The 17,394-nt window shown below is 36.5% G+C and overlaps 1 protein-coding gene across 4 annotated transcripts in view; it reads right to left on the reverse strand.

Moving 5' to 3' along the window:
* Positions 1-15,226, reverse strand: part of galnt13 (polypeptide N-acetylgalactosaminyltransferase 13) — a 122,376-nt gene extending 107,150 nt beyond the window's left edge. For 3 of the 4 annotated variants that reach the window (XM_079880250.1, XM_079880249.1, XM_079880248.1), the window contains exons 1-2: positions 14,762-15,197; positions 7,959-8,203 (exon numbers count right to left, since the gene is read on the reverse strand). In XM_079880250.1, the coding sequence (XP_079736376.1) occupies positions 7,959-8,100 (142 nt within the window). In that variant the 5' untranslated portion in view covers positions 8,101-8,203; positions 14,762-15,197. Of the gene's footprint in view, positions 1-7,958; positions 8,204-14,761 lie in introns of all 4 variants that reach the window. The other variant, XM_079880247.1, reaches the window with a different exon arrangement.
* Positions 15,227-17,394: the final 2,168 nt, after the last annotated feature.

Consider the following 17,394-nt stretch of genomic DNA (forward strand, 5'->3'; position numbering starts at 1 on the left):
AAACTTAAGAAAACGAGGAAAAACTCAAGTGCAGAGGAATGGTTTAATAAACAAAAGAACAAAGTAAAACAAACACCCACGAGGGGGAAAACACAACTAAATACAAAACAACAACTTCAAAAACAAACATACCAGAAGGGTCACGGGAGAACAGGAGACGTGTACAAGACAACGATCTGACACAGACTGCAAACACAAAGGAACTTATAAAAGGGACAAATCAGGCAGGTGATGAGGGAACAACAGGTGGGGCAAATGAAACCAATCATGAGATAACAAGGAAGGTGGGGTCAAACAGAGACAGGAACACAAACACCACATGTGCTACACGAGACAGGACAGGCATGTGACAGTTATTTGATGCTATAAAAGCGGGAATGTGACGTCATGATTGACAGCTGTGTTTGACAGCTTCTCTAGACAAAGTAGTCACGAGGCACCATATGACTTTTTTGGGGATTTTCGGGAGGAGATTGGATCTTCAAATTTAATTTCTACATGTCCATGACTGTTTATTTATCACAGTAAACTTTGTAGTAACTATTTCTGCGGTAGTGAGGGCGGGGCCTTTATATCGCGGCTTTACTTCTGGCTCACTACTGCACAGACTCGGGTCCCGCGTTCACTCCCATATTAGGACTTTGGCGGCTTCACTTTTCATCAATGGAAGAGAGTGAAGGGGCGTCGTCCATCTTTTTTTACAGTCTATGCCCTGAACCATTAGCCTCTCGACTACACCTGGGGAGAACCTCTTCTGGCCCAGATTTCACACAAACAGTCCACCAGGGCTCTACCATGTCTCCTCCTTCTATTAGCTCTGCGGTGGAGTCACCATCTTTCGTCCACCTCCAAAAGCTCCATCCTTCCTTCTGATGTGTCTACTCTTATTTTGAAATTCTGTACTTTAGTCCTTTAGTTCCTGTCCACTCTGTTTAATTTCGGTCTCTTTGGTTACTGATAAAGTCCTCGTTTGTTTCTGCAGTGACGTATTCATTTCATGTCTATTTCGTGTCTAGTTTGGCTTCCTTAGTTTGCCCAATGTATTTATAGCCCTGTGATTTCAGTTGTTTGTTGGTTGTAATTAGCCGCTTTTCCATTACAGATTTTTGCAAAACTTGTGTGATATTTTCTAAATGTCAATAAAAAACTATTGCGAAATGGCGCCGTTTCCATTAACCGATGTTATGCGACTGAAAAGTCTTTTTTTTCCTCTTGCGATAAGTCATTCCAAAAATCATGTAGGTATAGACATATATCTGATATCTCAGCCACCGCACTAGCCATTGTTTTAAATCAAAGGAGACATAGGCATGTTATCCAAGCATTAATGGCAAGGAAAGACCCTAATACTTGTGAGTGGCACATATGAGGTGTTTCTGGATGTTTCTCCCTCATCTCTGCTTTAAGGTCTTGATTGTGGCATTTATTTGTTGTTTAGAATCCAGTATTCCCGTAATTATTTTGTCTTTTATGAGTTTAATATTTAAAAACGACAGCGTATCCTTTATCATATGTGTTGGCCAGCAGCCACACTGTTACACAGTGAGATGACAGAAAGCATGGAAAAGATTGTGTACAACAGACTTTTCAGCAAACTTTTGATCATGTTAATAATTTAGACGCCGTATAAATTTGCTAATTAAGTACGATAAAGTAGGCGTTATAGGTTAAGCCCATATTTGCCCTGTGGTAACTGAAGATGCTCCTTCAAAAACATTAAAGTAGCACATGTTTGCTAGTGAATCATTTCCAGGATTTTCACCCTCCTACAGACTGCCCTGCATCTGATTACTAGAAAATGAAAACAAAAACAGTATTTATACAAGTAAACACAAAAACAAATGCATCATATAAACAGCCAACAGATAAGAGCTCAGTTTTTTGAGTTTCTGAAGAAAATGTGAGTGGTTTTGCCCTTGGAAAACTGCCACAATGCTAGGATGCATTCCAAGTGGTTACTAGGGTATTACAATGTGGCTGTTAAGATGTTGAGTTGTTGCTAGGGTTTTATGAATGGTTTGAACATCACTGTGATTTGTATTCTACAATATTATTTGAGGGTTTTTATCACTGCCTTCTATAAACCTACAGTCTGAACTTTCCCAGAGCTATAAATCCATCTGCAGAAGACCAGGTTAAGAGGGTTCAATCCAAACCTCTCTCAGCCAATCACAGTCCTCAGTAATGGCTTGTCTGATTTGTTGGGTTTCTCAGTTAAGAGGTCAGGGTGAACCTGGTGGTCTGCAGGGGCAGGATTAGACAGGATTACTCTGCAGAGTAGAAGCAATATATTCAATGTACTCTGCAATATAAGAAGGAGTGCTGTGACTGCAGTATGATGAAGAGCAACTTATCAAGGTCTTTGACAATAACTGCAAGAATGAAACTCTGCAGCATCGCTTCTTAACATCTGTCTTCAACCTTCACAGTATTTCAAAGCAGAACACCAGGGGATTTGATATACCCTTACACACTGCTCTCTTACTTAGCTGCCTAATCCAAAAATAGCATCCATTTGGGCACAAGGACAGCCCATAATATCATGTCATTGAAATAAATCTGGAAGCGTTGTCCCATACTCTCTGTTCCAAAACCTTGTTGCCTTCATAAGCAGTATTTTAAGCTTTTTGAAAAGGAAAGACACCACATTATGGATAAATTACAAAGCAGCAACACTTGTAGACTTTGTACAGGAGACAATGTACTGTGTCAAAATGAACTGCTTTAATAATAATTAAAAAAAATTATAAATCCAAGATATCAGACAAAGTGAAAAAAAGGTTTATAAGGTATGAGGTTTTGGAACAGAGCCGATCTGACCCTTTTAAAGAGATTCTCTAGAGTTATTCATAAAGATGTCTAAAAGACGTTAAATAATTAATACTCACTAAGCATCTCTCTTTTGTTTTATTAGAATGTAAAGCTGTTTCAATCTCAGTCTGGGAAGAGAGTGATGTATACTTAATGATGTAGCAATTAAGATGTGGAAGCAACAATACCCCACTGCATTACTATATTGATCCCAGTACAATATTTATTAAGCAATAAGATTCATATTTGTAGCAACCTCTGTCCTCTCTTTAAAGTGTTTTTTGTGATACATCTACTGTAGCGAGAACAACTTAAAGGGTTAGTTCACCCAAAAATGAAAATTCTGTCAGTAATTACTCACCCTCCAGTGAGTTTGCGTAGTGTTTTAGCGCAGCGCGTCTGTGTTGCACGTCACCACGTAGGCTCACTATTGGCCGACGCTGATCATGTGTGTGATGCGTGTGACGCACAACACAGACGCGCTGCGCTAAAACACTACGCGAACTCACTGGAGGCCCAGAGAGAAGGAAATTAATAGTGGAATAAAGTCGTTATTTTTGTTTATTTTTGCGCACAAAAAGTATTCTCGTCGCTTGATAAACTTAAGATTGAGCCACTGTAGTCACTTGGACTATATTAACGATCTCTTTAATAACTTTTCTGGGGCAGCAAGTTTCGGTCCCTTAGAAGCCTATGGAGGAGTGATCAAGCTATCAGATTTAATCAAAAATATCTTAATTTGTGTTCCGAAGATGAACGAAAGTCTTACGGGGTTGGAGCAACATGAGGGTGAGTAATTACTGACAGAATTTTCATTTTTGGGTGAACTAACCCTTTAATAATTGGCTGCACAGTAATGCTAAAAATAAACCAGCTTGTTTTATCTTTTGAACAGACTAAAAGTAAAATCTTCCTTTGATAGGATATTTGAAAATGTATCTATAGTAGATATAATTTTAAAGAGACATGAAATAGAAGGAAACTCTAAAGACTGGACAAGACTGATCACATCAGTGGTGTTTCCATTACTATTACGACACTTAGGGCCAGATTAACTAAAATCTTGTGCCAGCGAAAACCCTCTTTTGGCGTAAAAAAAAAAAATACTGTCAGGATTTACTAATGACACACAGTGAAAAAAATTGTGCTGAAAAGGCGTGGACAGGGTTATTTTTGCAGCTGCCCTTATTGGATATGCATTTGTAGAAAATTCCCTTTCAGATGCAAAATTTATGGGAGAGTAATTAAATTAATGATGCAAGGTGATTTACTAAGGTTTGTGCTCGTCGACCTATTATGCAAAATTCCCTTTTATAAGATGTTTGAAAACCAATGTGTGTCCGCAGTGAGTGAGAACAACCAGCCTATAATAGTAAAAATATATTTTTTTTTTAAATTCCCATAAATCAAAAGCAGTCTCTTCAAACAAGCTGATTCAGATTCCCCCCTACAATGACGTCATTGTAGTAGGGAGAAGCCCCACCCACAGCCGGTGACGATCTGCCCCACTAGCAAACACAGCCCTGAGTGAGAAGCACAGAGTCTGCCATTTTTGTATCCTCGCTGTAGCAGCTGGAGATGTACAGTGTCTGCGCCAAATAGGCATTACAAGTGTTGTGGTTTGGAAGTCTTATACTTCTGCGTCAATCAATTTTGCACTGGTCTGCTTTTCAACGCTGGATTTAAAAAAAGGTTGATTCTGAAAGATGGGTCAATACCAACGCTTTGGATCCAGACAAAGTAAGCATACGTCATATGCTGTGAGTCCTTCCAAATTTCCTTTCTGTAAGAGAACTTGTTGGCACTTTCCAATAGGAGGCACTGTCCGCCACGGCAATGGAGGCCGTCCTTCTGTGCCAACCTGCATTTCGATACATCTCTCCTTGATTTCTGAGTCTGCTTGCACATTACAAGAATATTACATTCATCTGTTTTGTAATAAAACTGAAAACGCTTTACAGCTCCACTCACTGGATATTCCATTTTAAAAGTGCCGACTGAAGCACCATAATGTAATTTTGCAGAAACGTCGCAACAGGCACATTTTCCCAATGAGCCTGGGTTGCTATATAAGATACTTGCTAGCCAATGAAGTCAAACTCTATAATTAACAAACTAATTAAGAGAATCAGTAGGTAATAAGAATTCAGGCTAAAATATAAAGGTAATAATTAACAAGCAATTATGGACCTAAAATCATTATAGTGCACGTTGATATATGCACTGTACAGGTATAAAGGCTTGCTGAAGTGTATAAAATTCCCTGCTTGAAACTGAACTTTCAAATTTTGTGCTGATTTCATAACCTTTAGATAACCACCTCTTGCCATCAGGGCTAGCTAATCACTGGCGATGACCTCAATAAGAGAAGATCTTTAAGCTGGTCCGACCTTGTAAAAAAAGCAATCTATCGCAAATAGCCGACAGACTGCAGTGCTTCTAAGCCCTGCTCTTTCAGCATTGTGGCTGCTTTGACCTCATCTGTCTGTTTAATACCCTAATTACTTTCCTGCCATTATTAAATCCTGAATGCATAGATACAGATTGTATTTCAGACCGACACAAGCTTCCTGTTTGTCCACTTCATTAGAAGCAACAAGCAGACCACAGAATCTGAATACATAAGACATTTGATGAGGCTCAGAAAAAGACTGTGATTATGGTTGTTGGTGGGCCACATCTAAACCTGAAAGCAGCTTACGGTACGAGTTAAACCTGTTTACCAGGCAGTGCATTGAAGTGAGGACAAGGATCTGATGATGCTGGGATTAAACAGTAAGAAATGAGCAGCTGGTGAGCACACTTCAAGAGATTTCAAGGCCAGAAAACAATGACAATTCACTTCATATTGAAAGTTCTGCTTGAAAACAGAAGTGGCTTGATTATAACATCGGTCCCACTTTATATTAAGTGGCCCTAATACCTGTGAACTTAGATGTGTACATAGTATTTAACTACAGTGTAAGTACACATTGGTACATATCTACAGCTGTAATATTTGTGTAACTACACATATGTAACAACCCACGGAATGGAATGTGTAAGTACAAATGTGTAACAAGACATTGGTAACAACACTTTTTTTCACTTCAGTAAGTACACATGTGTAACAGGAATTATGTAACTACACTTTGTAACAACAATATGTATTTACACAAGTTGTTTCACTTCCACATGCATTCTTAAATACTGCAGTTACCAGTTTGGAATACACTGAAACTTTATGAAAACCATGATGATTCCTATGTGTATACCATGTATTTATGACTGGTAGGACTAATATTGAATAACAACTAAAGTTTCACCTTGTGATACCAGTGTACTTACATGGTAAATCCTCAGGAACTGTCCACTTAATATAAAGTGTAAAACAGTCACAACTTACTGTGTAATATGCAAAACCTAAACATCTGTGTAACACTATAATAACAGTGTACTTACATGGTAACTCTGCAGGAACTGTCCACTTAATATAAAGTGTAATTGTTAAGGTAATTGTTGTGTACCATCAGTGTCGTTACATGATAATTCCACAGGAGTTGTCCACTTAAAAGTAATTTAACAATTGCATGGGTGAAATGCCCAAGTATTAAACCTTGATCACTTCTCAGTAAATGATGTATAGAGGACTGCGAGAAGTGACTGCGAGACAATGTTTATTAATACACATTACACTCAACAGTGTAACAGATTCTGAAGTAAAACGTCTGTGTACCTGCAGCTGGGTTAACACTAGAACAGCACAAGGTCCTTTAGACTACCTAAAATAAAACTAGAAAAACTCTGCCACTGTGAAAGTAAATCTGCTTTTAACATACTGACATGGTTGGAAATTAAATACACACTAAGTATACTACAAAAATCCATTAACATATTTACTGATATATCAGTTGAGACTTACTGATATAAATATTATAATTACACTTTATTTGGAGTACTTCTTTATTGAGTATTAATATATATTAATATTAAGCCTAAAATGTGTTTCAATATCACTATTAGAAAGGACAATATGATCACTGTATAATATCAGTCTTTAAATGCAAGATATTTAAAGTGTACCTAAAGTATACTAGCAATAGTTCTATTTTAGCTTAATTATATCTTAATTAGCTTAAATATACTTAATTATATCTTCAGCTGAACCTCAGCACTAGTTTTTGATAACTAAAGCACATCAAGTACAAAATTAGTTGTTCCAATTTAGCAGACTAATTATATCAATTTAGTATAGCAAAAGTACAATTGCAGGGTATTTATATTAAGTACATAAAGATGTAAATGTATTTGTAGTATATTTAGCATTCAATAAATGTATTTCAAATACATTTTGCTATATTTATTTTTCACTAGGGCAAACTTTACTTTAGTTTTATTCATATCTATAGTTTTTTTTTTACACAAGAGTTTGTTCATATATCAATCATCTGATTTATATATATATATTTTTTTTCTAAAAACAGTGATTTTTTTTCTACTGACTGTTTACTGTATTTTTATTGTATTTTATGGAGTAAGAAAAATAGATATTCAAAAACCCTCTGTAAAACCTAACCCTCTGTAAAAACTCTAAAATGAAAATTAAATAAGAATTTTTAACATGACTTGTTATATGTTTTGGAATAATTAATGTAAATGAGTGCATTATCAATTAGATAAGGTACCATTTGCAGTTTTAAACATTACTGACGAAGTATGGTGGTATCTATTAGTTAAAATTTGTATCGTTCTCCTGCAGTGTCTTGCCTTCATTATTTACTGAAAATGTTCTGCTCAAATGTTATTTGTGGTTTGGCAAACATTCAAACTGGTGTGTTGCAAGGTCTGCATTTGCTTTCAGATGTATTGGTTGTATAAAATAAAGCAACATGCAATCTGAACAAAAACCTGACATTTTGTGTTTCACAGAAGAAAGAAAGTCACACATGTCTAGAAGGACAGTAAATTGTGGGTTTAACTTTTCTTTTCAAATACAGGCTGTATGCTTATCATTATATTTACAAAGTGAGTGTATAAGTAAGTACACAAACACATCTGCACGGGTGCACAACAAGCCATCTTAAGAGGCAGTAAATATGAACAGTGGACACCTGGACTCCTGGAGGTAATGAATAACCCTTACCATTCTGTTAAACGGTCTGACTCACCTCTGAGCGCAGGCAGGAGTGAGTGTTCCTTCTTGCTATCGCATTTGTTGCACTCACTGAAGTACAGCAATAGGAAGACGTCCACTAGCACCCAGACCAGAGAGGTGGTCAGCACCACCTTACAGTACACAAAGCGTCTCATGAGCCCCTGTTGGCGTCAGGACCCCACAGATGGGCAGATGAGAGGGACACAGGAGATGGGGCAGGGGGAGTTGTGACAGGACACACGTTGAGACGTCATCCCACTGGAAGAAGACAAGAAATGCATAAATATTATAAGATATTATAAGAAATAGCTTAAAAGACCAAATTACAGACATAATTGCAGATATGCTGAGTATAACAGGTTGATCTGAGGGCCCTATTTTAACGAACTAAGCACATGGTCTAAAGCGCATGGCGCAAGTGTAGTTAGGGCATGTCTGAATCCACTTTTGCTAGTTTAATGACGGGAAAAATGGTCTGCGCGCCCAGTGCATGGTCTAAAAGGGTTGTTCCTATTCTCTTAATGAGTAATGGGTGTGTTTTGCGCATAACATGCAATGAACCAATCAGAGTCTCATCCCCCATTCCCTTTAAAAGCCAGTTGCGCTCACGCCATGGCGGATTGCTATTTACATGTCGGAATTTGCAAGCGGAAAGACCAAACGCTTCTCCAGAGCGCAAACGGATCTGCTCGTGCGCAAGGTTAAAGCGTGCAAGCATACCATCTACGGGACAAACCAGATTCCACCATATATTTATGTACACAATAATAATCTTTTACATTGTAATCCTTTTATTATATATTTATTTATTTGCCATGTTTGTGTGCTGCTGCGTGTCCCTGTGTGTGTAATAAGAGTGTGCGCACGTTGTGGACCCTCCTATAGGCGCATATTACTAATGTGCTCTTTAAATAACAAAAAAAATATTGCGCCATTGACTACAGACCAGGTTTTTGTTGGTCAATGGCGCAGTATATTTCAGTTGCCTCAAAATAGCAACGAGCCAACAATACGCCTGAACACACCTCATTTTCAGACCAGCAGCCCATGGGTCCACAAATGGGTGCAAATGCATTTATTTAAACAACATGGCGCAGAACGTGAAAATGATAACTGTGTCAGGCTGAAGCTAGCAAAAAACACTTGCGTCGCCCCTGGTGCCACATTGCGCCGGGTGTATGATAGGTTCCTGAGTCTCTGATCAGTCATTTATCTACTCATTGTGAAAGTAGTGTTTCACTCTCAAACTAGTAATTTTATACAATATGCAAGTACATTAATGCAAATGCTTGTAGCAATGCAAGTTTGACTTCACAGATTGTTGTGCTCAGAATTCAAAACTGCAAGTATGTTTTGCATTTTCAGTTTTGTCTTTCTAGTCAACTATTCAAAGGGTCACTTTGAGTAAATAAATGTGTTTTGTTATATTTTGGTTGTAGGGCCCTTAATTAATATAACATCTGGTTACCTAAATAATATTGCAATAATAATTCCATAACCCCATTGTACTCAAGTTTGTTACCGTACAGTAACACAAGAACAAACAACCTAGGCTTATTATACATGCCTCTACCTACATTTTTGCAAATCTCCAAAAACCAATACATAATATTCACTGCAGTTTCCAGCTGAAACGAATACTAAAAGGGTTGAAAGGGAAAGCTCCTGTCTTAAGATTGTTCCTGTCTGCCTTGCTGCTGATCGATTGCTCCTGTCTACCTTGCTGCTGGTTTGCGTCTGTAAGCTCCATATAGCTCTCTGTTTTGAATCTCTATTTACTATCATTCCTTTTTGTTTATATTTCTAAATATAACTTATTCATCAAAATATATTAGATATAGTCTAATATTGCCTATCACATTAACATCGCTAGCTTTTATCTAAATCGTTATCACTAGCACAATACGCTAGTATCTCACTAGCCTTTTTTGTTATCTCACGCGCTTGCGCTTTTTACGAGTCTATTAAACAACTGTGGTAAGTAGGATCAGTCAACAAACACAGTGAGTAATGTCTTCTCCTGTTATTACCACTTGCACTTTGTGTCACATGTATAGCAAAGCCTTCTCTGTCAGTACTGAGGGCATTACATGTGATAAATGTAGGGAGATAGTCATGCTGACTGAGAAGATTTCAGAACTAGAGACAAACATCCAAACTTTAATTGAGGATAGTAAGAGTGCAAGGGCTTTAGATACTAGTTTGATTGCGACTAGCTTTATGAACTCTGTACATTGTTCGGTTCTGGCTGTAGAGCCCGTGCAGCAGGGCAACTGGATGACCGCGAGACGCTGTAGTCGCAGGACAAAACACCGCTCTTCTGCTCCGATTACCATAGCAAATAGATTCTCCCCACTCAGTGAAACACCCACTGAAAATCCTGTTGAAAGTGCCCTAGTTATTGGTTGTTCTATTGCTATATCTATGTTTGCTGGGAGCCAGAGTGCCTGACATCAAAGCAAATTTAAAAGTGCTGGCTAATGCTAATCGTAAACACTGTAATTTGCTCTGGCCCCCTTCCTGTTCGCCGGAGTGATGAGATACTTAGTAGACTGTCCTCACTCAATGGCTGGCTGTCTAAGTGGTGTCCGCAAAATAATATAGAATTCATGGACAATTGGAAAAGTTTTTGGGGCAGACCTGACCTATTGAAAAGAGATGGTATTCATCCCTCATGGGATGGTGCTGCTCTTCTTTCTAGTAATATGGCACATAGTCTTAGAGCTCAAACGTGAATTGTGGCTCAGGTTAGGAAGCAGACAGACTGGCTAAACCGACCGTCCATCCGGCCACTACCTAGTTAAAGCTACGACAGTTGAGTGAATGAGGTGTCCAACATTCCACACTTAATTTTTTCGAATATGTCAACACCAGACATGACAGTTGTCAAATTGCGCCACAACAGCTTTTGGCTGTCTACACTAGACACAACAAAGCGACCGTTGCAAATCCATTTGTTCTTCGTGTCAGAAGCAACGCGAGCGCCTGAAGTATGTCATAAAGAGAATGGGTTTAGTTTACTTAATCAGTTTACTGTCGGGAATTTGTCATATTGCGCCGAGCATCAAGTGTAGACAGCATTACTGATTATAATGAGTTTTATTTAATTTGTTGTATTGCATCGCGCCGCTTGCTTCCACGTTACTTGCACTATTTATACTACAAAACGTCATAAAATTGTGCAAAAGTACACAAATTGGGACACACCTTAATTTTAGTGTGATTTGCACAACGCTGTTATGACTTCAGAACACTTAGCATAGTGCATGATATGTAAACTAATTTATTTTGATGGTTGCATTACATAACTTGCTTGGAAGCTCACCTGCTCACTTGAATATAAGTATTTTCATCCACGAGTCATGATAAAAGAGCTTGAAGACATGTAATAGCAAGCTAAAATGGCATAGTTGCTTCAGAAATGTTTTTTTTTTTCCCCACGTTTGCTTTTGTTAACACTTTTAGTTAGGTTTAAGATAGGATATAGCATGGTGGTACATATTTTTTTTTTTTTTTACATATTAGAGCATTAACATTTTAGCACCACTCACCAGACATTTCATTTAAAAACTGCCGCGATATATACAACAATCAACATAACAAAATTATGCCAGATTCACATTCATCTTTCAGATAAAACTGAACACTTTTAGTGACACTCACTGGACATTTCACTTTAAAATAGTTGCTTGTTACTAGATAGCAAACTATACTGAAAACTCAAAAGTCAAGTCGCATTTATTTATTAGCACTTTTTACAATACAAATAGTTTCAAAGCAGCTTTACAGAGATAACAGGAAAATAATGCAAACAAGTGTAAACAAGTTATTAATTTAGTTCATTTATATATATATATATATATATATATATATATATATATATATATATATATATATATATATATAGCCGCTCTGTAGAAACCCGTGATGTCATTGTCCAGCTCAGTTCAGTTCTCATATAATGGTGTCAATGCAGGCAGATCAATATTATTGTTGAATATTAAATGAAATGTTACATTTAATGTCCCCAACTAAGCAAGCAAAAAGCCAATGGCAACAAACGTGAAAAAAGGCGAAAAAGGTGACAGTGGCAAAACTCCATCAGCTGAGCTACTATAAAATAAGCAGTTATTAATGTTTTACATCCTTTTAATTTTTCTTCTTCTTTTTAATTAGTTTGTTACTTCCCAATTCTGTTGTCTACACTGCAAGCAAGAGGTGTGACACAAGATCACTCCTGTTATAATGAACGTGGTGCTTCTCTTTTTCTCTGTGTCCTCTCTCCACCTTCTCTCTTTCCTGCAGTCTGGAAACAGTACACTCCCTCCAGACTGTATGTCCTTTTCCTTCAGGGAATGCCTGGACAGCAAACAGTGAATCCATATAGAATTCATTCTATACACTCAAAAGCACAAGTTGACAATGAAAGTCTAAAAACTCAGCCCTTGAGACTGTGGTGTACAGTTACCTCAAAGATATTACCATTAGTCTCCTGAAACTCAAAACCTAAAGAAAGCATTGATTGGGTCTTAATTAAGAGGTTTTCACTTCACATTGGGCTTTTGAAAGTCTGATAGTCACAGCTTTGTAGCAAATGAGACCTTGCTAATTTGCAGCCATAATTTATTTGACACATTTGCTAAGAGTTCACTAATAACAAAGTGACTATTTTAGCTCTGCAGAATTTTTACATATTGATTCAATGTATTAAAATAACAACTATCACTGCATAAAGGTTAAGAAGCACAGAACTATGCAACTCAATAAAAGTACACAGACATGATAAAACAGCACAGTGAGATCATTTGCACATATTTTGCAGAATATTGCCTACATGTTTCCAAAGTCAACTGACATAATATAGTATTGATTATGCCACAAGATAAGAGAAAGAAAAGCAGTTTATGGCATAGTTATCTACCCTACCCTACCCTAGTTATCTACATACAGTACAGGTCAAAAGTTTGGAAACATTACTATTTTTAATGTTTTTGAAAAAAGTCTCTAATGCTTATCAAGGCTGTTTATTTGATCAAAAATACAGAAAAAAAACAGTAATATTGTGAAATATTATTACAACTTAAAATAATAGTTTTCTATTTGAATATAATTTTTAAAAAAATAATTTATTCCTGTGATGCAAAGCTGAATTTTCAGCATCATTACTACAGTCTTCAGTGTCACATGAGACAATCAGTCTATCACATGATCCTTTAGAAATCATTCTAATATTCTGATTTATTATGAGTGTTGGAAACAGTTCTGCTGCCTAATATATTTGATGAATAAAAAGTTAAAAAGAACTGCATTTATTCAAAATAAAAAAATTGCTGAATAAAAGTACTGATTTATTTCAAAAAAGAAAGAAAAAAATTACTGACCCCAAATTACTGACCAGTATATTGTTGTTACAAAAGATTTCTATTTTTTTTTTTTAAATGCTTCTTTTTTTAATTTATTTTGTATTGTTTTTTTTTTACTTTTTATTCATCAAAGTATCCTAAAAAAGTATCACAGGTTATGAAAAAAATATTAAGCAGCAGAACTGTTTCCAACTTTAATAATGAATCATCATATTAGAATGATTTCTAAAGGATCATGTGATAGACTTGAGTAATGATCCTGAAAATTCAGCTTTGCATCACAGAAATAAATGATAATTTAAAGTTTAATAAATTGAAAACCAATTATTTTAAATTGTAATAATATATCACAATAGTACAATTTTTTTTTTTTTTTTTTTTTTTTGTCTGTATTTTTGATCAAATAAATGCAGGCTTGATAAGCAGAAGAAACTTCTTTCAAAAACATTAAAAATAGTAGGCTAATGTTTCCAAACTTTTGACCTGTACTGTAGGTCACTAAGTGAGCATGTCTCAGAGCTTAGTTAACTCACTAATCCTCTGATCCTTTAGCTTTTATTTCCTTTTACAAAACACTCACACTAAAATCAGTTCCAGTGGCAGAAAATGTGCTTGAGTTCTTGAGTCAGCAGCTTTCACTTCAAATTAAAGACAAACACATTTTTTCCTTAAGGCGTTTGTTTCATGCAGGGATGGTGGCCTGCATATATCCACATACATCTGTGCATCAGTTGACTAACACACACTCACACTCAAGCACGCACACACACACACACACACACACACACCTGTTTAGACTCACAGTATGCCATCAGATGCCCAAGGCAACATTTGAGAATAATTATTGTCTCTCAGTAAATGACAGCTGGGGAATCATAAAATGATATATCCAGGAATAGGATATTTATCAAAAAAGCCCTTTAAATTGTGTTTAATGTTAACTACCTTCTGATAAACATTATTCTTTGGTTGTTTACAAAAGATCATCCAAGCTCTTGTCAAGTAGACTGGAGCAACTGCATTTATTCTATCCAAACCCACCAGTAATAACCCCTCACAACCCGAATATTATAATTTTTCAGTTTAGTTATGCATTGCAAAACTAAAAATTGGTTTGACACGAAATGTCATAACAATCAAACTGACATATTGCTGTTGACGTGATAATTTTAAAATATGTTTGGGTCACAAGCTCCCAAAAAAGGTAAGTTTTAATAACACAAAATGCTCAGGTTGTAGTTATTAAATAAATAAATAAATAAATAAATGATGTTGGCTGGTTTCCACACGAAAACAAAACGATGACTGCTATACAAGTTTAGAATGTTAACCCCCAGTGATTTATTTTCGTATAGCTTGGCTTTGGTTTTGCATCGATTCGTGAATGCTGAAATGTGCTCTCAATATTTAAGGTAGTTATTTACATGTAAGGCAATGACACTTCTGTACTTACTGAATAAAGCTGAATGACACCTTGAGATCCCGATGGCCAGCCAACAACGTGTTGCGTCCGTTTCCTATAATTTATAATTCCAACACGATTTCATGTGTAGGTTATTTCTTGGTAGGCTACGAGCAACGACATATTCCCAATAAAAAAAATAATGAATGAGTAATTAAACGAATAACAGGCCGGATTTTTTTTGGCCAAATACACCTCGAGCTGTCCCTTACAGCACTGTCTGTGTGACAAATGATGCTGCATGCATTCTGTCCACTGCATCACTGGACATATGTCATTCCTGGAATCAGATGAGGATGCTGGAGCTATATATCCTGCACCAGGTCTCAGGTTGTCTTCATCTGAAAAAAAACATTTGCTTGTCCTCAGAAATGCTTTCATATGATGTCGGAATCGTTCCGGTTGGGGTATTGGATTTAGGATGACTGGAGACAAGAGGCGTGTCCATCTTAAAACACCAATGCGCAAGTGCGCCGAGGACATCTGGTACATGTAGGCTATTTCTAAAGGCAGATCTCTCGTTGAAGAAAAAAAAAAGACAATTTTACTTCTGATGCATGACACTATTACCAATCATTCAGGATCATAATAATTCAGTGGTTAATATTAGGCTATTTTTTTTACTGCTGCAAACTCATACCTTCTTCTTATGATTAAACGTTACAAAAAATATATGGATGCTGTTGTTGTGTTTAATTAGAACCTGCAGTACTACTTAATCCATAATGAACATTCCCATTTATTATTCACAAAAAAATTAAATTAATAAGTATGATATATAGTAAGTGATTACATTACCTTTTTTCACGGGACATGAGGACATGTTTTTCACATGTTTTAACAGCACATTTAATCAAGTATTGTTTCTATGTTTCATAGCCTACAAATGATTACAATAATTGTATATGATTTTTACATAATTGTTGTGACATACTTGATAGTTGTATTCATTTTCAAGTCGCCATCCATGGTTCACAAATTTGGTGCCCACAGTGAAATTTACAGACACTGCAGCGACACCTGCTGTACGCAGTAGAAACTAGACGCAGTGGATATTATTTTGAAAAATGTCCAACTTACCCTGTTCTGTCTATGCAATATTTCAACACACACACACACACACACACACACGCACACACACACACACACACACACACACACACACACAAACATTTTCCATGTTTTCTGGTTGTGAACTGTCTGCTGTCTGATCGGAAAACTATAAAGTCAAAGCAGATTTTTTTTTCAGGGTTTTTTTTTCAGGTTTTTTTTTTTTTATGTTTCTGGTCAAAATTTGAAAAAATGTTACAAAGATAAATTTGCAAACAAATTTCATCTGAAACATCTAAATGATCTAGACTAGATTGATTTCCAACAGACATATAATATTTAAGACATATGATACAACAACATGAGCCAACTGCCATTTCAGTATTTTTTTTTTTTTTTTTTTTTTTGCTGTGTTCTTCTCCATACCTGGTTAAGATTTAAAATTGGTTCATCCTCTGGCATTGTGACTGGCATAACGTCTAAAACATCAGTGTCCAATACATTTTTGCAAATTAAACAGGTGTTATTCTGCTATGTAATGATGAATAACACAAATTGATGAAGCTGAAACATGCATGATCTTAATGGGGCTTCAGTTGAGGGAAACTTTTGACTATGTGAAATTAAGCGTTAAACTTTGTTGGCTCTATGTTAAAAAGTTTATGACATGTCCTGAAGTAAAGAATGGATAATGGATGTTTGTATGTACCTGTCACGCGCTGGTTTGACCTGATAATTCAAACAGAAAGGTTTGACACAGAAGAACGGTGAACTCACATTTAATAAACATCAGGAACCATGAGAGACAAACACCAGCACAAGACAATGAACAGAAGCCAACTGAGGGATTAAAGACAGGATGACAATGGGCTAATGAAGGAAGGTGATTTGGTGTCATGGAGATTAACAAGGGTTGCGATGGAAACAAACAAGATGGCAATGGAAACAAGGAAACAGATACCAATTACACAGGAACTGAAAACAGGCACATCAAGACAAAATATTATCAAAATAAGAGTCCATGAACAAAGACAAACTGTACACAGGCTAAACTCTTTCAAGAGTGAAAGCAAACCCATCCAACAGAGCTCAGAGCTGCACCGGGCAAATTTTTTTTGACATGACACGTGTCATGTCAAAAAAAAAAAAAAAAAAGTGCCCGGTGCAGCTCTGAGCATGGAAATTCTTAATACAAATACAACCTACTAAATCTGACTTCTTCACCACGGACAATTTAAACAACCTCCACTTGTTAATAATAATAATTACAGTATCTCAAGGTAATTCCCTTGAATTCTTACAATACAATACAATACAGTACTTCTCTGAAGTAAGGTGACAGCGTCCCGTCAAGAAGCTACTATCACTACCTCAATGAATCACACTTTGCACACTTTAGCTCAGTGGTTCTCAACTCCAGTCCTCGGAACCCGTTGCTCTGCACATTTTGTATGTCTCTCTTATCTGACACACTCAGTTCAGTTCATGGAGTCTCTCTTAACGAGCTGATGATCTGATTCAGGTGTGTTAAATAAGGGAGACATACAAAATGTGCAGAGCAGCGGGTCCTGAGG

This window comes from Squalius cephalus (genome assembly GCF_949319135.1).
Source record: "Squalius cephalus genome assembly, chromosome: 9".
In the NCBI taxonomy this organism is placed as follows: Eukaryota; Metazoa; Chordata; class Actinopteri; order Cypriniformes; family Leuciscidae; genus Squalius; species Squalius cephalus.